Source organism: Ascaphus truei, chromosome 17, assembly GCF_040206685.1.
Source record: "Ascaphus truei isolate aAscTru1 chromosome 17, aAscTru1.hap1, whole genome shotgun sequence".
Taxonomy (NCBI): domain Eukaryota; kingdom Metazoa; phylum Chordata; class Amphibia; order Anura; family Ascaphidae; genus Ascaphus; species Ascaphus truei.
Window position 1 is genome coordinate 23,418,635 of NC_134499.1, and position 23,516 is coordinate 23,442,150.

General features: G+C 43.5%; 1 protein-coding gene across 2 annotated transcripts in view; it reads left to right on the plus strand.

The window, feature by feature from the left end:
• TAFA1 (TAFA chemokine like family member 1) overlaps window positions 1-23,516 on the plus strand; it is a 301,035-nt gene that overhangs the window by 230,279 nt on the left and 47,240 nt on the right. For both annotated transcript variants that reach the window (XR_012788587.1, XM_075574279.1), the window contains exon 4: window positions 12,693-12,833. Coding sequence is in view for 1 of the 2 variants with exons in the window: in XM_075574279.1 (XP_075430394.1) it covers window positions 12,693-12,833 (141 nt within the window). In the remaining variant the exon portion in view is untranslated. The remainder of the gene's footprint in view (window positions 1-12,692; window positions 12,834-23,516) is intronic.

Consider the following 23,516-nt stretch of genomic DNA (forward strand, 5'->3'; position numbering starts at 1 on the left):
TGACATTCTTTTTGCATTGGTATTGAGGAATTTTTCCATTAATCACATACGTCTGTGTTCTGAACTGTGGGATTCTCTTCTGTTTGTTTTTTTTTTCTCCAGGGTTTTGACCTTTAAAAGTTGTCAGGTACGGCACACCTGGGAGCACGTGACCTGCATACGTGATAAGGGTTAATACACAGCTCCCTAGCTGGCTCACTTTTCACCTTCTGCAAAGGTCCTTCAAATGAACAATATCTCCCCTCAATCAGTCCCAATATACCATCTGTCACGGACAGCACACAAGTGAACATGTGACTTAGATTTGCAACCAGGATTAATACACATGGCTACTCTAGCCAACACACCTTTCTCCTGCGCAAGGTACCTTCAATGAGTTAATATTAACTAGATTGCAATTATATCTATAAGTTGCCACCACCCAAGAAATGTGCAAACATATGTAATTATATATATCAGCAGGCTCTCAGGTCCTTGTTTATTAAAGAAAAACTATGCACTTGACACACAAAAATCTGTTGTAGCAAAAGTGTCCGAAAATGTACTTGACTCTCTACAAAGCGTGCAATCAGAGCCCAAAGCATCACTTCAGCAGTTGCTTAATCAGCAACTATGAGGTTAAATTATAATCCAGCATAAATAAACGCATACAAGCTTGAGTGGTTATGAGGAGCTGACCTGGCTGTGGCATAAATATACATACGTGACAAATTGTAAAAATATTAAAAAAACTACTAAATGGACATACTGTATTTAAAATGACACTGTAACAATCGTATGACAATGGAAGAACGGGTATCTGAAAATGACAAAAATATAACGTCAATGGGATATTCAGAACACACATGAAAGAGAATACCAAAGACGGTGGAATGTGAATGATAGAAGATGCCCAAAGTGGAATAATAAAAAATGAAATAATGCCAATATTTCTAAGACAAAAAGGCACCAATATCATTTTCCATGTTAAGGCCATGCAGGACCAGGGTTTTCAGGCAGTAGATCCAAAACGTCTCTCTTTGGCATATCACCCCCTGTTTAACTGGATTGTACAAATTCCAAAGCTCTATATGACAGTCCAATGGGATTACCCCCATGGGCTAGTGCAAAATGTTTAGACACATTATAGGTTAATAACTTCTTGTGAATATTGCCCATGTGCTCCAGTATGCAGACCCTCAATGGTCATGAGGTGCATCCCACATACCGGAGACCACATGGGCATTGAAAGAGATGCACAATGAATTACATCTTACAATTAAGATACTGTTTGACAGGAAACACCTTTCTTGTAGTGTGTGACGTGAGCTGTAATTTCTCTAGGGAGCCATGCTTACATGCTGTACACATAACACAGCGGAAGAAAACTACTGGTTTAGTGAGCCAGTTCTGAGAATTAACTTTACCAATATTAAAGACACTTGGCCTCAATTTTCCCTTTAAATTTGGAGCTTATTTAAAAATGACCTTGGGATGTTCAGTAATATTAGTAACCAGAATCAGATCTTTTCTAACCAAATGCCAATGTTTTTTGATGTTTTGATGATATGTGTAATTCTTCCAGACTCCCTATTGTATTGTGTTATAAAGGCTTTATTATAATCCTTCTTTTCTGGGTCTATTTTATTTTTCTGGGATAGTGTAACATTCCTATCTAGCAATTGTGTTTTCAATGTCCAGAAGTCAGAGATCGCAGACACCAGGATGAACATATGAGAAAAAACAATAACACAAATGATAGTGCAATCCTGTAGGGTAAAAAAAATATTCCAACTGGGAATGGGGACATGCACAGTGGATAGAAACAAAATATAGACAGATAGCCACTGCTATAGTCCTATGGGGTAAGAGGCTGGAATATGATCAGGTATACACATGACACAGTGGTTGAAATCAAGAATGGCCACACAAATGTGGAAAATGATAAAAAAAGGGTTTAGTAAAATGACATCAGGAGGCACACGGATGCAGTGAGAACTTACAATCAAGCCCCAGAAATCAGGCAATGGAAATAGAGCTTAGTCTCATTCTATTGTGGGAGAGATAACCTGTATGCGTAGTAACTTCTGCAGGGGAGTCAGGCTGCACCGGCGCTTCCTCCACTGTCAGCCTCCGCAGGACGTCCGGGTTAGATTCTCTCCACCAGTATTCGGCACCACGTGACTGCGTCACACTGCGGGCAAAGCAAGCTGAAACGTAGGCTTAAAATAAGCAGTAAGACCGCCAAGTGTCTAGGAACAGTGCTAGAGACGTCCACGAATGCACACCATTGTGTTTTCACAATAGCTTTTTCCAAGTTTGCTTTATCGGAATCTCTCTCAATGAATCTTTCTTTCATGATGTTCGTCTGATATCTAAAGACCTAGTCATTAGAGCAATTTCTCCTAATACGTCTCATTTGTCCAAATGGGAAATTGTTAATCCACCTTGGATAGTGGCACCCTTTCTGCAGGTTGAAGTTATTGCAATCTACTTTAAAAAATATTGTTGTACCGCACCGTTGGAGGAAATATTTATTGTTGAACCAAAATATGTTATGTGTTAGGACAACCCCAATGCTATCAACAATGAAGTCACGTTGTATTTGTGAAATACTACAGTCTTTTTCTAAAATCCATTTCACTGCTTTACATCCATCAGTGTGGGCAATACATGTATATAAAGAAGTGACGTCACACGTTACTAATGTGTACCCTTTTTGACACTCAAAACCTGTTAGTGTGTTAATCGCTTGGGTGGTATCTTTTATATATGACTTAATTTCTGTCACATATTTTTGCAGAAAGAAGTCGATATACAGCTGAACCCCGTTATAACGCGGTTCTCGGGGTCCACAGAATTAGACCACGTTATAAGCGGGATCACGAAAAGAAAAAAAAATGGCCGTCATGACTTACCCGGCATCTACAGTCCTCTCTGCTTGTCAGCTTTCAGAGAGCGAGGAGGAGGGAGGGAGGGGAGGGGGTGGTGGTGGTGTATGTGTGTGTCGCGTTCAAAGGCGCGCGTCTTTCACCTATTACACAGCGTGTAATACAATACACAAAACTCCCGGATCATTGAAAGGAGACGCAACTTTGTGTATTGGAACAGCTTGTGTTCTCCTCCGTAATCTTTCCTCAGACATTAGGGGATTCCTTGTGCACTAAAACAAAGATGTCTGCTCTGCATAAGTCATTCTTTCCTATTCACTTCAGAGATTCTTTGAAAGGTAACCCGCTCTACCCTTTCCTATTAACCCCTCCCTCCCATCAAGCATACACACTTATCCAGCGCAGACCTTTCCCACAGACAAAGTATGCCGGAGAACCCAGTGTAAACTGAAACTTGACTTAAATATTAGATGAATTGTAAAGCTGAATAATGGCCTTTCCCTCTGAGTAGGAACATGTTCCCTGTCAAGGAGAGATTGATGTGACATCTAAACTTCGGAGATCATATATAGACTAGTATATATACACTATATATAGGCTAGTAGGATAAGGTTTGATCAAGTAAACAATAGGGGTTTTTTCCTTTACTTTTTTCTTTGTTTTTCTTGGCTGTAATGTTGCTACCCGTTCCACACCCCTCTCAAGGATATGCATTTGGAAATTACCACCAAAGAAGAACTCTCAGCTGTCACGATAGCTTTAGGGCAGTTTGAAGTTTCTACAGCAAACTTGTTTTAAAGAGGAGCGAGCACCATCAAGTCCACCTCCAAATATGTGTTTATGTAGTATGTCCAGTGTCTAAGTCTATTTTGTGCCACATACCCCATATTTTTTAACATTTAATATCACTAAAAGTATTTTACGTTCTCAATATCCTCCACTGTTTACTAAAAGGGTTTTATATTCATGTTCCCAATAATATATATTAAGAACTAGTCACACAGTCCGCTTATAACAGTACCCACACAATCAACAGGAGAGTGCACTCTAGGGGGTTTCTAGGGGGTTCCTGTGCTTTATATCACAACCCCCAATGTGTGTGTGTGTGTGTGTATGTGTGTGTGGTGAGAGCACATTATATGTGACTTATGTCTTTGCCTGTATTTATTTTACTTCTCCATGTTGTCACTAGTAGGAGATATGACAGGATCATTCCAGTCCCTCAGAATGTCAGGTCCATACAGTGGCCGTGATCTCCGGGCAGGACACTGCATCCTCTGAAGGCTGAGGTGACACTGTAGGTTGCGTGTACAATCAAAAACCACTTGAAAGCCTGCTGCATTTCCTACAGCAACCAGGCATCATCAATCTGCATCTACCCGTGAAATGAGGGATCAGCAGAAGCAGCAGCCACATGGGCTCCTATGCATTGGGATCTTGCATTGCCTGCCCTTGGCCCCCCTCGCTGATGGTGACATGACGTCATGATGTCACATGACCCCGGAGCCGAGGAGGAGGGTTGGTGCAGGCAGCAAGCTCCCTGCAGGAAAGATAGAAAACCGCATGGTAGGATAGCTTCTGCTTTTGGGAGCCACACACAAATCGCGATATAAGCAGATCTGCATTGTAGCGGATCACGCTATAATGGGGTTGAGCTGTACTCTGATAACTTTGAAGTCAGCAAACCTATACAAGAGATGATGGGTCTCCCTGGTGGTTCTTTATTATTTTTATGTAACTTTGGAAGAAAATAAAAAATGGGCATCATCGGTTTTTCTTTATTAAGGTACTAGCTGAGAGCCCCGGCGTTGCCCGGGATGTTTGTGGTGTGGGTGTGGCATTTGGATGGGGAGTGGTCCACGCGGCCCATGTGCGGTGGTAGTGCTGCTGTGGCTGTACTGATGGTGATTGTATTGGTGTGCTGATTTGGGAGGGTTTGGTGCTGATGTGGGGGTGCGGATGTGGGTGTGCCGATGGGGGAGGTGCAAAGGTGGCGATGTGTGGGTGCTGATGGTGTTGATTGGGGGCTGGGAATGGTGGGGAGGCGAGAATGCCAGTGTGCTGGGGGGGCATACCGGTGTGCTGATGTGGTGGTGCTGGGGTGTGTGTGTGTATACATGTTTGTGTGTATACATTGTATGTGTGTGTGTGTATACATGTGTGTGTGTGTGTATGTGTACGTGTGTGTGTGTATACACGTGTGTGTATATACGTATGTGTGTGTATACACATGTGTGTGTGTATACACGTGTGTGTGTGTATACACGTGTGTGTGTGTGTGTATACACGTGTGTGTGTGTATACACGTGTGTGTGTGTATACACGTGTGTGTATACACATGTGTGTGTATACATTGTGTGTATGTATATATTGTGTGTGTGTATACGTGTGTGTGTATACACATGTGTGTGTATACACGTGTATACATGTTTGTGTGTGTGTATACATGTTTGTGTGTATACATTGTATGTGTGTGTGTGTGTATAAGTGTGTGTGTGTGTGTGTGTGTATACATGTGTGTGTGTGTGTGTATACATGTGTATACATGTGTGTGTGTTTATACATGTGTGTGTATATACATGTGTGTGTGTACACGTGTGTGTGTGTGTGTGTGTGTACACATGTGTGTGTACACATGTGTGTGTACACATGTGTGTGTGTATACACGTGTGTGTATACACATGTGTGTGTGTATACACGTGTGTGTGTGTATACACGTGTGTGTGTGTATACACGTGTGTGTGTGTATACACGTGTGTGTGTGTGTATACATGTGTGTGTGTGTATACATGTGTGTGTGTATACATGTGTGTGTGTATACATGTGTGTGTATACATGTGTGTGTGTGTATACATTATGTGTATGTATACCTGTGTGTATACGTGTGTGAGTGTATACGTGTGTGTATGTGTACATGTGTGTGTGTGTATGTCTCCATGTGTGTGTGTGTATGTCTCCATGTGTGTGTGTGTATGTCTCCATGTGTGTGTGTACGTGTACATGTGTGTGAGTATACGTGTACATGTGTGTGTGTGTACGTGTCTACGTGTACATGTGTGTGTGTGTGTGTGTACGTGTACATGTGTGTGTGTGTGTGTGTGTGTACGTGTCTACGTGTACATGTGTGTGTGTGTCTACGTGTACATGTGTGTGTGTCTACGTGTGTGTGTGTCTACGTGCATGTGTGTACGTGTGTGTGTGTGTGTACGTGTGTGTGTGTACGTGTGTACGTGTGTGTCTACGTGTGTGTCTATGTGTGTGTGTGTCTACGTGTGTGTGTTTGTGTCTACGTGTGTGTGTTTGTGTATACGTGTGTGTGTGTATACGTGTGTGTGTATACGTGTGTGTGTGGTCTACGTGTGTGTGTGTGTGTCTACGTGTGTGTGTGTGTGTCTGTGTCCCTGTGTGTCCTTTGGCCCGTGACTCCGCCTCAGGGAAGGGGGGGGGTGGGGGGAAGGGGGGGGGGGGTGGGGGGGAGGTGGTGGGAAGGAGGGGGGGGGGGGAAGGGGAGGTGGGGGGGAGGTGGTGGGAAGGGGAGGGGGGGGGGGAAGGGGAGGTGGGGGGGAGGTGGTGGGAAGGGGAGGTGGGGGGGAGGTGGTGGGAAGGGGAGGGGGTGGGGGGGAGGTGGTGGGAAGGGGGGGGTGGGGGGAAGGGGGGGAGGTGGTGGAAGGGGGGGAGGTGGTGGGAAGGGGGGGGGGTGGGGGGAAGGGGGGGAGGTGGTGGGAAGGGGGGGGGGTGGGGGGAAGGGGGGGAGGTGGTGGGAAGGGGGGGGGGGGTGGGGGGAAGGGGGGGGAGTGGTGGGAAGGGGGGGGGTGGGGGGAAGGGGGGGGAGGTGGTGGGGAGTTGGGAAGGGGGGTGGGGGAGGTGGGAAGGGGGGTGGAGGTGGTGAGGAGGTGGTGGGAGGTTGTAAGGGGGGAGTGAAGGGAAGGTGAAGGGGGGGTGAAGGTGGGGGTGGAGGGGAGGTGAAGGGTGGGGGTGGAGGGGAGGTGAAGGGGGGGGGAAGGTGAAGGGGGGGGGTGGAGGGGAGGTGAAGGGGAGGTGAGGGGGGGGGAGTGGAGGGGAGGTGAAGGGGGGGGTGGAGGGGAGGTGAAGGGGGGGGTGGAGGGGAGGTGAAGGGGGGGTGGAGGGGGGGTGGAGGGGAGGTGAAGGGGGGGGTGGGGGGGGGTGAAGGGGAGGTGGGGGGGGTGAAGGGGAGGTGGGGGGGGTGAAGGGGAGGTGAAGGGGGGTGGAGGTGAAGGGGAGGTGAAGGGGGGTGGAGGTGAAGGGGGGGTGGAGGGGAGGTGAAGGGGGGGTGGAGGGAGGTGGAAGGGAAGGGAAGTGAGGGGAGGTGAGGGGTGGGTGAGGGGAGGTGAGGTGAAGGGGGGTGAGGGGAGGTGAAGGGGGGTGAGGGGAGGTGAAGGCCACTCCCTCACCCGTCCGGCCGCTCACTCACCCGTCCGGCAGCTCCCTCACCCGTCCGGCCGCTCCCACGTGGATCTGAGGCGGGAGGCAGCTTGTTGTGGCCGCTCCCCCGCTGTGTCCCGGGCGCTCGCTCGCTTCGCTGACTGTAGCGGCGCCGGGGGGGTGGGGGGGGTGGAGGGGAGGTGATTTGAAGGGGGGGTGAGGGGGTGGGTGAAGGCCGCTCACTCACCCGTCCGGCCGCTCCCATGTGGAACTGAGGCGGGAGGCAGCTTGTTGTTGCCGCTCCCCCGCTGTGTCCCGGGCACTCGCTCCTCCGCTCACTGTAGCGGCGCCGGGGGGGGGGGGGTGTTTGAAAGCGCGGGAGACACGGGGAGAGGAGGAGGTGCGCGCCGGTGTGGAGGCTGATTTCGGGGAGGAATAGGCGGAGGCGGGTATGTGAGCCCCCCCCCCCCCCGGGTTATACAATGCTGCTAATGTACACCCCCCCCCTACTGTGTGTGTGTGTGTGTGTGTGTGTGTCCCTGTGTGTGTGTGTGTGTGTGTGTGTGTGTGTGTGTTTGTGTCCCTGTGTGTGTGTTTGTGTCCCTGTGTGTGTGTTTGTGTCCCTGTGTGTGTGTTTGTGTCCCTGTGTGTGTGTTTGTGTCCCTGTGTGTGTGTTTGTGTCCCTGTGTGTCCTTTGGGCCGTCACTCCGCCTCAGGCCAATGAGAGGTGTGCGGGGGTGTCCTTTGGGCCGTCACTCCGCCTCAGGCCAATGAGAGGTGTGCGGGGGCGGCCCAAGGGACCAATGAGATTTCCCCTAGGGACACCGGACATCCAGCAGGCAGGCAGGCAGGCTGGCATGCATGCATGCAGGCATACAGTGCTTTCACTAATATAGTATAAGATTGGAATTCTTTATCATTTAAAAAGAGAAAAAAAAATGTTCTTTGCATGTGTTGATGATCCTGGATAGATCCTGGTGGGGTTGAGCCTCAGGAAGTAACTCTTATAACTCCAGTTTAGGGGCCTTTCGATAATAAGGTAGTATTATTCCTAGTTCATTTCACTTATTTTTCTTCACCGCCAGAGAGGTAGCGCCAAGGTATTTTGCGTTTTTTCATTTAAGATACACAAAGATTTTCCATTTTCTAACAGGTTAGCCAAATCTTTTTTTAAAGTGAAAGTGAGATCCTTATTAAGCTCTTCATAAGTCACTGTGTAACCTAATATTTTATTCGCTTCTTTTAAATAATATTCTGCATCCATAATAACAACCCCCCCCACAACCTCCCCCCCCCCCCACCCTCTTGATTGCTTGTTTTATGACAATGGTCTTGTCTTCCATTAGTTCATCCAGTGCCATTTTTTCTAGTTTGGTAAGGTTACCATTATATTTATTCCTTGCCTTACTTAATTTTTTTAAATCTTCCTGAATAGATCTGTGGAATACTTCAAAATTGTTTCCTTCACTCCCACTAGGATAACATTTCTCTTCGTGTGTCAACTGGCTTCCTCTCTTTCTTTGTTTGCTTTCTGTATAAAATCCATAGCTGACACTCCTTATCTGCCACCAGGCTATGTGCATTAGGATGTCATGCGCCAGATACACTGCCGACACACTTAATTGCAGTGCGGCCAGATCCGCAAGCCGGGAGATTTCCCGGCTTGCTAGTGGCCGCCCCGCGCGGTCACGCGTCTTCGGGAGCCTGCGCCCCCTGCACGCACGTCCAGGGCTCCCCGAGGGAGCCCTGGTGTCCCGCGATCGCGGGACGGCGGCAGGGGGTTCCGGGGGACCCGGCGGACCCGGCAGCGGTAGGGAGAGCGCCCCGATCGGAGGGCGCTCTTCCGCTGCTTCGGCGCGCGCCCGTCACCCTCGGGCGCGCGCCAGGCTACTGCTGCGGCCAAGAACGGGCAAATGCTCGAATAAACTTGGCCGCAGCAGTACATAGCCACCCTATGTGTTTGTGTGTGTGTGTGTGTGTGTTTCTGGTGTGTGTGCGTGTAACATGCCTCTGTGTATGGTGTCTGATTCTTTGGTCAGTTGATTGGGCTTGCCCCCCGGATTAAAATTTGCCATCCAGCCCCTGCCGCACAGACATACGATAAAGGTCTTTTTTTTTTAGTCAATAGTAGATATAACAGCCTACCAGAAGAATTGGTAGGAGAAAATACAAGAAAGATGATAGGCACATAGGTATCCTAAATATGGAATAATCATGGAGTTGAAGGGGATGTGAGGCTAAATAGTATCCTAAAAAAGGGGTATCCTTACTTGGGTTGGTGTTCCTTATCAGCCATTAATAACTATGTTTCTTAGGTCATGTATAGTGATCACTTGTGTGTATCTGAGCACATTTCATATTTCAGATTAATAAAACAAAAAACTGCCATTGTGCCCGAGGTACGTATTCAACATAAATTGCATAACTGCCGGCATAAGTAAGTATTTCAGTAGAAATTCACTCCACACATACTGTAGGTTTCAATTCAATATAATGGTAAATCATGAATTAATTTGTGTTGTGGTTAATTAAATAATACAAACAATGCATCAATGTACCTATACGTTTTCATCATGCGATAGCTATATTTCACCTGGAAATTCCTTTCAGTGAGAAAAATGGTAACCCCAAGGAAAATAACAAAATGTTCTTTATTACTAACATAAATATTCAAGTAGCTGCTATATCTCCATGAAATACTGATATTATTATTACTAGTGGGCATGTTTCCTTTTTAATACATTGGATCATATATTAGTCATAAGTAAGGCTGTAAAAACTACTGTGTATAATAAATTTAAATGAGCAAATGAAAAACAGTGGAAATGTTTTTCTCCACTCATTTGTTCTATTATATGGTTATCTGTGCTACTAATCTTCGTACAGGTGTATGTTTTCAATCTACTTACTGTATGAAACTTGTTGTCTTTATCGAATTGGCAAAAATAATCAAATGCATTTTGCAATTTAGTGAATTTATTTAAAACAATACCTGCTTCCCCCAAAACTGTTTAATTAAAGCATTTTTCAAATTAATGTGGTCAGCTAGAAGTTTTTACAGGTTTATAATACAGGTGGGATATAGACACATACAGTATCCCTGTAGATTTTCAAATGTGCATTATTCTTGTGCCAGTGAATCTTTATTACAAGATTACTTCCTATGTACATAACTGGCTAGACCGCCCCAAGGCAAAAGTGATCTAAAGACAGTGGCATGTTTAATTGGTTTAATGGCTTGACTGAAATCAGCCAAGTATAATGGTTCTGTCTGAAACATCCTGGATGACTGCTGACAGGAAGTGATGTCATCTTGTACGAAGCTACCACCACAGAGATCTTGCTTCCTGGTAAATCCTGCCCTTACTCCCCTGACAGGAAGTAAGCCTCTCGCTGGCCTTTAAATAGCAGGCAGTTGGCCTTGGATTTTGCTTGTGCAAAGTACTTGTTTCCTTGTACTTTCTGAGCTCTACCTTGCTTTTGCATTGCCTGCTGCCTATCTCGACCTCGGGAACCAGACCTGACTACCCTCTGCCTGCTGCCTGCCTCGACCCCGGAACCGTACCTGACTATCCCTGCATCTCAGGCCTCTGATCCCAGGCCAAGGTCTGTGTATTACTCCCTACATCTGCCCTGCGGGTCCATATCTGTTCTGCAGTCAGCAACGTTACACCAAGTACTATACTGTATAATTATTTGTAAAAAAAAAATAATTAAAAAAACCTTTAACATTTCCAATGGTAAACAGAGGGTTTGGTGATTTTGCAATCTTATCAAATGTGTTGCAGCGATAAAACGGCTTGCCAGTTCTCAAAGCCCCAGATAAACCGTTCTTTGTGTTTCACTCTCGGTACCACACTTATTGTTGTTTCACATATTGTTTTGTCACTATCTGAATTGGGTTTAGTGCACCTTGTTCACTCAGTGTCCATAACGATTGGACACGTTAATTTTTATTTTATCTTTATATCATCACCTTATTATCACTTTTATCACCTTAAATCATTGTGTGTTGGAGGGCACCGTCAATAGTATTTTGTCCTTACATTCTCTGTACGCAAAGTTATAATGATGCCAAAATTGTCAAACCGATAAACATATGTAGCTGATATACTTGTATTTTGTGGACCGTGAATAATGCCATACAAATAAGTGAACAGTTACTTTAAGGGAATTGAATATTTCTATTGAATCTAACTACACTGATAAATTGTAAAACAAATGTTGACCTGTCATGTGGGATTGCCCCTTTAAGTAACTAATGGTCTTACATGTATTTTAATAGGGTACCCATACAATTATCAATTGTAGCATCATTTCATTATGTCTACAAGTAATTATGTGACATATAGGGTTGCCATATTTAAGTTTTTATAATACGGGACGCCAAAATCCAGTATGAAAGTGTGATGTCACAATGAGCGATGAATGATGTGCAGATGCTGCGAGATGAATGGTATCTCCCGCTTGACCGCTATATTCTTTGATTTTTATCGTCTCTGCTCTTGGCGGGACGGGGAAAGACATGCGCTGAACTAACAAGTAGCGGGGGGAGAACTAGTAACGCCCATGTGGGTGGTTGTTATGAGATGACCAAGCAATGTCCTAACTTTATTATTTTAATAATTTAGTAAGGCGACATGTATCGTAAAAGGGAATTATTACACTCAAATAGAAATCTATTATGTTTTTATGACTGATTTCGTTACAGTAATTTTAAGTTCAGGCATTTCACATCAAGGCGCTAAAATACAGGACAATTATGTGTTTCACCAGACTTTTCTGGGACAACAATGGGACAATCTTAAATTCCAAAATACACAATATGATATTGAGCAGGTAAGAAGAAAATCAGAATTCAATAGTTCTGGCAGTGCAACAACTAGTGTTTCCAATAATAATAATAATAATACTAAAAATAATAGCATGTTCTTGTACAGCGCTGCTAGTTTTACGTAGACATTTTGCAGGCACAGGTCCCTGCCCAGTGGAGCTTACAATCTATGTTTTTTTGGTGCCTGAGGCACAGGGAGATAAAGTGACTTGCCCAAGGTGACTCCCCTGCTTCAAACTCAGTGCTAGCCAGTGTCTTGACTCACTGAGCCACTCCACCCATTAGTTCAAAGTGACATATTTTTACATTTGTATGGCTGAACACCAACGAATAAAGAAAAACACAGTACACACAATTCTGCATCAGACAACATATTTTAGTGTACAGTACATTATATTATTCAACTCCCTCATGACAGATCCAATATTTGTTGGGACGATGTTTGGCATTTTCTCGAGTCGCAGCTGTATTCTACAAGGTCACAAATAACTGCGCATTTCAAACTTTCATCATCCTCCTTTCCATGTGAACCCTCCTTATGGTTACTGAAAAATGTGTAGACTCTAATGCTAATCACTGTGCTAATGTTCTTTGTGTCTCACCAGAAGGAGGAACTTGTGAAGTTATAGCTGCACACAGATGTTGTAATAAGAATCGAATTGAGGAAAGATCACAAACCGTGAAATGTTCTTGTCTCCCTGGCAAAGTGGCTGGAACAACGAGAAACAGACCCTCCTGTGTTGATGGCAAGTATTTAATCTGGTTCTCTTAAAGTTCAGCACCACACAAAGTAACACAAAGCAACAAGGTTTGTGCACATGAGTATTAAAGCTGTCCATTAACAGCAACTTGAAACGAGCCAAGTCTTCTCATGAGATTACTATTTCTATAATGTATTTGTCTCTTCTATAAAAAATAGCAAAATCAAGTTTGTTGTGTTACTAATAGGGAAAATAGCTGAAGCGCTCAAATGCAGGTATATCTCAAAATGATAATAAGCCAGACCACTGTACCAGGGTACTAACAATTGATATAGTACCTATTGTGCCATATAATGGGTACTATCCTCCTGAAGACAGGTGGTGTGTGGTGCAACCCACTCACCATCAGTCTCATTGGCAGGTTCCCCTGAAAAATATGCAAATACTCACATCCTGGTAGGGCAGGCAGGCAGGCAGGCTGTGCAGCTACTCAATGCAATACAGGGAAAAGGGAGTTGTTGTTGTGTTACTAATAGGCCTGAGGGTGTAAGTATAACAGCAATCCGAGTGAACATTTTTGTTTGCGTTTTTTTTAATAAATAGGATTGAAGCAGAGGGGCTCCGAAACTCATCCATTTACGCTCCAGGGACTCCCTGCTTCCTGAAATACTTACCTCCGTATGGGGTGCCGGTATCTCAGCGCTGTATAAAAGGTCCTGGTCACAAGGGCCAATAGGAAGCCGCACCGGATGACGTCACGGCTTCCTATTGGCCAGAGGGAGCTTTAAACACCGCCATTACAAGAACCCCAGCAGGAGCTGCTACCGACACCCCACATAGCAGTAAGTATCACGGGAAGCGGGGGGTCACTGGAGCTGAAATTAATAGGGATCAACTCTGCAGACAGCCTTCTTCAATCCTATGTTAAATGTTTAAAAAAAATGTAAACTTCTTGGATTGCTGCTTTAATAACAAAGTGCTAATTTATAATTAAATATGAATTACCATAAAATGTGAATTTTTCGGGCATTTATGCTTCTTTAACTGAGAAAAATGTCCTATGTGTATTGTGCAGGTTTTGACTTAAAAGCATATGATTTTTTCCCTTGACATTTATTTCGTATGAATGATTTCCATGTTATACGTCAGTTAAAGTTCCAATGCCAACAGCTGTTTTGAAAACCAATAGCATGTTTCTTATATATCGTCATTGTAGAGGAAAAAGTCATTAACTACAGTCTTTGAGCACTGAGGAAAAGGCGATTAAAGGTTATTTTTGACAGGAACAATTCTGTATTTCGAAAGGAAGGTATTATAACAAGTGCTGATGATAAAAGGTCTTTAATGAGTCTTTAGAATTTATTTTCTTTACGAAACCTATTTTCATGAAGAAAGAAAAACAAATGCAGTTTTACATCTACAACGGCGATATTTTCAATGCTGGTTAAATTGTACTGTTCCCTAGCTACATACAGACATGCTGTATACTTTTTGTTAAAAGATCTGTGTTAGAGCTTTGAGAGAATTATGTAAAAAAAATCTGTAAGCCCTACTATGTAGGAGAAGAAAAAATGAGGGACCAATGAATGTTGGTTTAATAATTGTGCTTCAGTTCAAATAAATGTCTTGACCCTTGCATTGGTTGGCTATAAAAAAAATATTTACAGTACTAGATTCAGGCACAATACAGTTGTTTGGAAACGTACAGTATATTAATGAGCAGAGATTGGCGGAAAAAGCGGTAGATCTTTCCATGGATGTTGGATGCTAAAGATGTCAGTGGTAGAAGAAGGGGAAAAGGTTCTTAAAAATGTCACATTTTCACATGTATATATTTTGTTGTACCATTAGTACGGCAGGTTACCATTAAAGTACTAAATTTTTATTTCCCCCATTTAAACGTATTCATTTGATTGTCCTATTAGATTTGACATCACTGTAATTTGCAACAAGTCTGCATTGATCTCACTTGAAAGTTGACTCTCAGGCAAAAACAGAGATAACAGAGAGTTAAGACCATTAGCACCATAGTATTTATTACATTTTACAGAGTGCAAAACGATTAAAATACCAAGACAAGTTTAAAGTTCTAGTAACCTGAGAGAAGTATACAGTAGATGTGTTGTAGGGTGTGATTTGGCTGAAGCTCAATCCTAACAATACTGAAATAATGATTATGGGTTCGGCAAGACACCGGCGTATGAGGACAGGGGGTTTGCGAGCTTCCCCTAATCAATGGTTGGTAACCTTGGCAGCCTCTTTGACCATAGTCTCAACATGTCAACCCAAGTGGTCTCAATTGTTGTCTGATTTTTTTTTTTTTATCTGAGTCTGTTTCGGAGCTTGTGTCCACTTTGAGTCACTGATCCATGCCTTTGTGTCTATGTGATTGGAGTACGGAATGCTTTATATGCAAGACTACAGGTGTGCCTGATGCGAAGGCTCCAGCTTGTGCATAATACAGCTCGAATGCTGAGACGTGTTTCTCGTTTTGCGCATATAACTCCCATCTTACACGAACTGCTCTGGCTTCCAGTGATCTCCCGATTTCAGTTCAAGTTGCCCGTAATCGAATAACCTTGCAACGTCAAGGGCCTGACTATCTGCAGTCTCGTTTGAAGCCGAGGAGGGATACTGGCTATGATCTCAGGTTCTCAGGGGGCGGAGGGTCCGCCTCTCAGTGCCAAAGGTAATGCGTGTGCAGCTTCAGTGGTCTTGAACTCGCTACCATCAGAGCTCAGGTGTATATCTACTTTACCACTGTTTCAGGCTCGCTGTAGGACTTACCTCTTCCTTCTGGCTTTTCCTGTCTAACAAAACAATTGTATATCCTTTTAATTTGTTTAACTGTAAAGTATTGCAATGCCCCCTTAAGGGGAGGCGTGTTTTTACTCAAAAAACAAACGATGATGGTGATGATGAGATCTGTGAAAGCACCAACATGACACATTATGACCATGATGAGGTTTTTTTTAAAACGTATTCTTTATGATGAGGTTTTTTAAGCTCTGCATACAGTACAGTGTATTTTCATTGGTCAAGAACTTTCATGTCGGTGCTTTAAAAGGTATGAATCACATTGTATGTCAAATCAACAATAAGGTTCAATCAGCACTTCATTTGTCACTTCTGTAAGTTCTTCTGCATTGAAAGTTATCACCTCTCTTGCAAGAAAATGGACGATAATACATTTGTTTTATTTGTGAAATTCTGAAATTACATACATACATACATACATACATACATGAAAATATCTTTTCCTGCAGGAGAGTTGTATGTGCAATAAATATTTAGGATACCAACTGTAATGAGATTTTTTTTTAAATCAGTTCAATCAAGTTGTTTATCTTAATTTATATGGCACGCTGTCTGCATCTTACTTTATTTTCTTAGAATATGACAGTGGGCTGCTAGTTTTGTTTGTGCACTTCACAGCTCCCAAATGTTCTTAGAACAATTACTGAATAATTAATACTTTTCTGAACATATGTAATGTGGGTAAATTCAAATTGACAATAAATCAAAATGCAGGAACAGACAGTGAGTGGTATGGTGTCATATTCTTCTGTACTGCAAGCGTATGTGCAGGAATTGTAATAAGTTGCACTTTATACAGGATATGTCTACACATCGTGGGATGTCAGGCTCAGTAGTTCCACTTATTTAGTTTGCAAGCCCTGTACAATGGCTCATACTGACCCTTCATGTATTTAAACACAGGAAGAATGGGTTTACAAAGCATTTGGTTTGTAAAGTACTAAACGTGTAGGAATGGATAACAATTTTAGTTGCAAGTTGCAAAAGACCCCGCTGATCTGAGTAGAATGCTCTGAAAAAACCATAATAAAAAGAAAAATATTTTTAAGGGAAATGAATTAGAAATATTCTGAGAAAAATGTCATTTTAGTCACCCATATTACACAAAACAATGATTTGTGAAAATCGATCAAATCTCATTCCAATATTAAGCTGGTAATGTATAATCCCATTATCTGATAGTATTTTTGACTGTATATACATGACCATGGAGCCTTCACACAATCTCACATCCCCTGTTAGTTCCCCAAACATAAGCCCCAAAAACACAGAGTAGCCAAGATTGGAAGTCAAATTGGGGAGCAGCTTTATTCATAAATAACAGTTTGTTTAAACGAAATGGGGATGGAAACTGTCTTCCACCCAGCCAGTGTGTCTTTAAGCTGCTATCAGGCCACCATGGCCAGCCTCTGCCACCAGGTGCCATGCAGCACAATGCCCCTTGCAGGACCCAAAGACTACCCAGCCCAAACTACATACCAACCAGCAGATACCTCTTCCCCTCCCAGTTTAGACCTAATCTGCATTATCATCTTCAAAACATTCTCCAAAGAAATTGCGTCAATATATAAAATGTAACCAAAATACCAATGGCTTTCCCCTGGGTGTGGCAAAAGAGGAGGCTTTTCCCCTAAAGTCTGCTTCTGGAGGGGCCTCCCTTCACCCAGCCCAACCACTCTTAACCTCTTGCTACCACCTCGGGCCTGTCCCCAGAGTATGTGTTGCCCTTAGGTAAGCACTGTTAAGGATGCCCCCCCCTCAAAGAAAAAAAAATCCCCCTCCCCCCAAAAAATCTCAGAAAATGTTTTCCCAAAGAAATCCCTTCTTTCGCTCTAGGTAGGAAGCAGGGGTCTTCGTAGCTGAACCCCATTAATTTCATATCCTGGGACCCCTGCTTCCTGAGATACTTACCTCAGAGGGTGCCGGTATTTCAGCGGAAGTTTAGATGTTCCATCACATAGGCCAATAGGAAGCCGTGACGCCATGGGCGGCTTCCTATTGGCCCATGTGACTGGGGGCATTAAACCTGAGCTGAGATACCAGTACCCACTAAGGAGGTAAGTATCTCAGGAAGCAGGGGGTCCTCGGATCTGAAATGAACACGTTCAACTCTGGAGACCCCCTTCTTCAATCCTACATGTATATATATTTTTTTTTAAAGGAAAGCAGCAGTGCTGTTACTCCCTCTTGCCGACCCCTGAGACCTGTTGCCTCTAGGTGGTCCCCTACCTGCTTACCGCCTAGGGATGGGCCTGACCTCCCCCCTCAGGAATGAGAAAGAGGGAAATAAAGAAGGGTAGTGATCTGAGGCAGCCTGACAGTCGTGCTACCCCTTCCCCTATGGGCAGAGGCGCCTTGTGTAATATATCAGATGTTACCTTGTAACGATGCAGTTACTGTATACACAATAAACCGACAGTATCACAGCCATTGGCTCATTTGGGCCATAAGTATGACTGCACCTTTGAAACGGAGAACCGATTACGGTTATTGGGCTCAAAAAGTAATATAGAGCAACGTTAATAAAGTAGTATTTTTTTAGATCTGTCCTCAATAAATTAAACTAAAAAAGCTTCTTGTCATAAAGTCAATAGCTTTATATTTATCTCATATATACTTCCAGTGGCATAAAAAAAAAAACCTCTAAAAAAAAACTACTTGCAATCAATTTTCATTTCTTGGACTAGAAAAAGAATGTTATATTAAAACCAAGGAGTCAGCTTCTTATCCCTTTAGCAGTACTCCAGCTCTGATAAAAGAGATTTCAGGTTCCCAAGTTATTAATGCACTGTCTGTATGAACAATGAGTAAACCTTGGGAAACATTTCACACTGCTGGGAAAATCTATGGCGCTGTCCTCTTGCCATGGTGCTGAAAACCAAGCAAGAGAGTCAGAGTTTACTGTTTGAGACTTAAAGGATACAATGTTTGCTATTGCTAACAGAAGTCAATGTAAAGTCTTTGTTTCTTTACAGAACCACACCACTAGAGATGGGCACATTTTTTGGGGGCGGGTTTTTGATCCGCAACGGATCGGCCAGTTCCTTTTGGTCTGCGGATTTCAGTGATTCAATCTAAACAAGGACGATTCGCGTTTTTTCGGCTTTTTACATTATCATTACCAATACACTCCGTGGATTCTGCAACCCGTAGACGGATTTGTAGAATCCAATCCACGGATTCTTAAGAATCTGCCAATGGATTGCTGAATCCGCGGATGGGATGCTACAAATTCGGACACGGTTATATCCAATGGCGGGTTTTGATGAATCCGTGCAAATTTGACACTGCGACAGATTTTGGGGTGGAGATAAGAGAAAATACAGGAAAAGGATCAGGGTGGATTTGCCTATCCCTACACAGCACTTTACAGTAAGGTATTGCATATCCATCCAGATCTTAAGGGGTATAATGCATCTGGATTGTTAAGCATTGCAGACGTACTTAAAGAACTTCCGTTAGTGTTTATTAAAGACCATACTGGTGTGGCTGGACATGATACCTAAAGAGACAATATCTAGTGACCTTGTATGTCATGTTGTCTAAAATAGATACACAAAACTAGCATCACTGATGTTTATAATGGCAGTTCCTACCAATTTGAAATCCTGAAACAACAAGGCTGGACGGAACTGTTGTTTCAGGATCAATAGCAGTTGCTGAAATAGATCATATAGAAAGTTAAATCCAAACATACTGTACTTAAATAGAATGATCAGATTTACCCTTTGATAATGTTGGAAACTGGAACAGTTATGGCTAGATTCAGTAAAGTGTCCAAGCTCATTTGTGCTCACAATTGCACATGTAAAAAGCCTTGCACGCTAAATCTAATTGGTACTTAACTTATCTACATGCCCTTTCCTCCGATCCTAATATCTGCAGCTCAAACACTTGTGATGCTTTAGAGAGTGAAACATTTATTAGGTGCCCTGTGGGAGACATATAGATGCAATGTTTTCTGTCCTTGCTGTCTCGCCTACGCAGCCTACTCGTGCTTCTATCAAGGGTTGGACTATTTACTCTGCTTAATTGTTTTAAAGTTTCAATTTAATTCTAGGATGGATGGAATTCCAATTTAAACATCTCTACATAGTAGTTATGTAGAATTTCCTAGTTAAATTAACAGGGGTGTCTAAATGTGACCAAAAAAAATAAAGCTACTTCTCTGCACCACAACGTCATGATTATCTCAATGTATATATTGATTTAATTTGTTCTTACTGTTCTTGTATTGTCCCCATATTTCTATACAGTAAAACAAGTCTTCCCCATGCTGCAGAAGAGTTCAACTCCATTCAAATATGTAGAGCTAAAAGAGGAAGGGGCCTTACAACATAGAGAATAGGGGCCTATGTTGGATGATGTGTAATAGTCCCCTTTAATGGGGAAAGTTAAAGATTTGTTATCAGGAATGACCCTGAAATAACGCATTTCAATTTTTATATACCCAATTAAATTTGTTGTTCACCAAGTAATGATAGAAATATAGCATTATTAACTAATTAAAACCTCCTCTTAATGAAACTCTGTATAATTATATCACTCAGTGGATCTACACTGCCCTTCTTCTATCTCCTCACTCTTTTTGCAAATGGCATTTTGTCCTGTTTCAAGGGTCATTTAAAAGCAGCAATTTTTGCCTTTCTTTTTTTAAATTTAATAGGTTTGAAGCAGGAGGTCTCTGTAGCTGAACTGCCTTCATTTCAAATCCGTGGACCCCTGCTTCCTGAGATACTTACCTCTGTAGGGGGGCTGCTGGTAGCATTTCTGCCTGGGCTTTGTGTGATAAACATAACAGTGGCTTCAATGTCCTTCATCACGCAGGCCAATAGGAAGCCGTGACGTCATCCCTTGTGAATTTCTATTGGTTAGGACCTTTAAACCTCCAGAGCTGCAACCGGCACCCATTACGGAGGTAAGTATCTCAGGGAGCAGGTGGTCCCCAGAGCTGGAATTAACACGGTTCAGATACGGAAACCCCCTGCTTCACACCTATTTTTAAAAAAACACATGTTCTGCTGCTTTAAGTCATCAAAATACTGTATGTGACATGTAATGGCCATCAGCCAACTTCTGCTTAAGCCTGCAGACAGGCAATAGATCAAAGTATAGAGGTACAATCAGCTTTTTTTTTTAACACAAAGTAATAGCTATTTATTGGCAAAATAATGATACATTTGAATATAACATGTAGCCCCATGAGCAGCTCTTTACATTATTAGCGTAGAAATTATGTAAAATAGAGGGCAATGTTCAAAATACAAAGATCACAGCATTGTGCATAAAAATGAGCTTGAAGGCAAATCTTTGCCTGAAGAGCTTAATATGGAATCACAGGAGATAGTTCTTTTTTTCTTTTCTTGAGGAGGCTTTTATGTTCTCTGAAAAGCTTATTTACAATCCCACATGTGATGTCTTGGTCTAATAAAAGTTATCTTACATTATAGGCTAAAAGCTGTAAAATTCTGGTCATTATTGAAATCCCTGCTCTCTGATTGGTTAAAATTCTGGGCATTATTCATTCAGCGATGCCCAGAATGTTTGGCAGCTTGCCAAGTGTTTATTTCTAGCCAATCAGTTTTTCTTTTGTCAGAACAGCTCTGAGACATGGCAGGGGAATAGTCAGGAGGCAGGAACAGCTCTCAGACAGGGCAGGGGATTGGTCAGGAAGCAGCAGCCAGTCTGTGACTCCTCCCCCTCCCTCTGTGATCAGAGCTCCACATACACACTTGAGTTGAGGAGGGAGAGAGTGTGTGTGTGGCTGCTGCAGAGTGTGTGTGTGGCTGCTGCAAAGTGGCTGTGTGTGTGTCTGTCTGCGTGTCTGCTGCAGTTTGTGTGTGTGTAGCTGCAGAGTTTGTGTGTACCTACAGAGTTTGTGTGTGTGTAGCTGCAGAGTGTGTGTGTGTGTGTGTGTGTGTGTGTGTGTGTGTAGATGCAGTCTCTGTGTGTGTGTGTGTGTGTGTGTGTGTGTGTGTGTGTGTGTGTGTGTGTGTGTGTGTGTGTGTGTGTGTGTGTGTGTGTGTGTGTAGCTGCAGAGTTTCTGTGTGTGTGTGTAGCTGCAGAGTTTGTGTGTGTGTTTGTAGCTTCAGATTGTGTGTGTGTGTATAGCTGCAGAGTTTCTGTGTGTGTGTGTGTGTGTGTGTGTGTGTGTGTGTGTGTGTGTGTGTGTGTGTGTGTGTGTGTGTGTGTGTGTGTGTGTGGCTGCAGAGTTTGTGTGTGTGTAGCTGCAGAGTTTGTGTGTGTGTAGCTGCAGAGTTTGTGTGTGTGTGTGTAGCTACAGAGTTTATGCGTTTGTGTAGCTGCAGAGTTTGTGTGTGTGTGTAGCTGCAGAGTTTGTGTGTAGCAGCAGCTTGTGTGTGTGGAGCTGTTGTGTTGTATGTGTGTGTAGCAGCAGAGTTTGGATGTAGCAGTGTAACGCTTGTGCTGCCCACGAGCAAGACAGGACCCCGGTACTGAGGTGGGGAAGTAGCAAACCACACACCCACAGCAGCGGCAGCATGCCTGGCAGGCGGATTGTCAAACGTTACCAGGTCTGCGTTGGAGAGAGTGGGTTACTTGCCAAGGTCTTGTAATGGAGAGATCAGAATAGTCAAAGTCCGTTAGCCGTGGTCTGGGGTTGGAGAGGTCAGAATTGTAGAAGTCCGTATAGCCATGGTCTGGGTTGGATAGGTCCGCAGAGTTGAGGGTAAGCCGGGGTCAGTATCCAGAGGGGTTCCAAATTCAAGCCGGGTTGGTACACGAAGAGTAAAACTGCAAGAAGAACACAGGACAAGGAGCAAGGCACAACAGACGCAGGAGCTCAAGGCTACAACAAGTTATGCTCAGCAAAGCAGGAAGGGAACTGCAGAGAATTTATAGCACACAGGAACCAGTAGCAAGGGAGGCGGAGCGGAGGCGCGGCCTCCACGGAGGCAAGGATTGGCTGCAGGAGACAAGTGGGCTAAATGAATACTTTCCATGCAGCTGGAGAGCGGTGCACGTGTGCGTGCCACGCGTGAGAGAAGTGCGGCGCGTCTGAAGGGGCAGAACTAAGCTCTGTGGCACTCTAGTAGAGCTGCGCACGCGTTCTGTAAGCAGAGCGGGGGGGGGTGCGCATGCGCTGGTGCCAGAGTGGAGGTCTGAGTGATGACAGGTAAGGAAGGAACACTTCACAAAGGACGTGTTCCCCTATTCCTTACAAGCAGCAGGTGTGTGTGTGTGTGTGTGTGTGTGTGTGTGTGTGTGTGTGTGTGTGTGTGTGTGTGTGTGTGTGTGTGTGTGTGTGTGTGTGTGTGTGTGTGTGTGTAGAGCTGCACTGTGTGTGTAGAGCTGCACTGTGTGTGTGTGTGTACACACAAAGGTGGCGGCAGTGTGTGGGTATAGATAGCTGCAGTGTAAGTGTATATAGAGGTGCTTTCGTGTATTTACCATTTTATTTAATAAAAAAAATCTATATAACTATACAAAAGTGTCTATTATTTATGAAAAAACTACATTTAGCCTATAATAGTAATAAACCTTTCCCTCGGACGTCCCTCAGGCCTTCAACTCTTCCAGCCAGGGCATTATTGGCCAGTAATGCCCTGTTCTTTGAGGATTATTACTTAATTACGACTATACGAACACTGCATTACAAATTGTTAGCCTCACTGAAAAAAGATTACCGTACAAACGTTAGTACAGTATTTCCATATTGTGATTAATAAGTATTGGATGTAATAGTATAAAGAGAAGCCAGTAAATATATAGTCTGTGTTCTGACGAAGAAATATAAAATGTAAGTCTTTAAGATGAACGTAGCCCTTTCTAATATGGAGGTGAGATTTACAGTACAAATAATTACAATTAAAGATGGACAAATGTGTCAACATATTTTGCGGTGTTCTGAACAAAATTGGATATGCCGACATATTCACAGTCGGTTTCCAC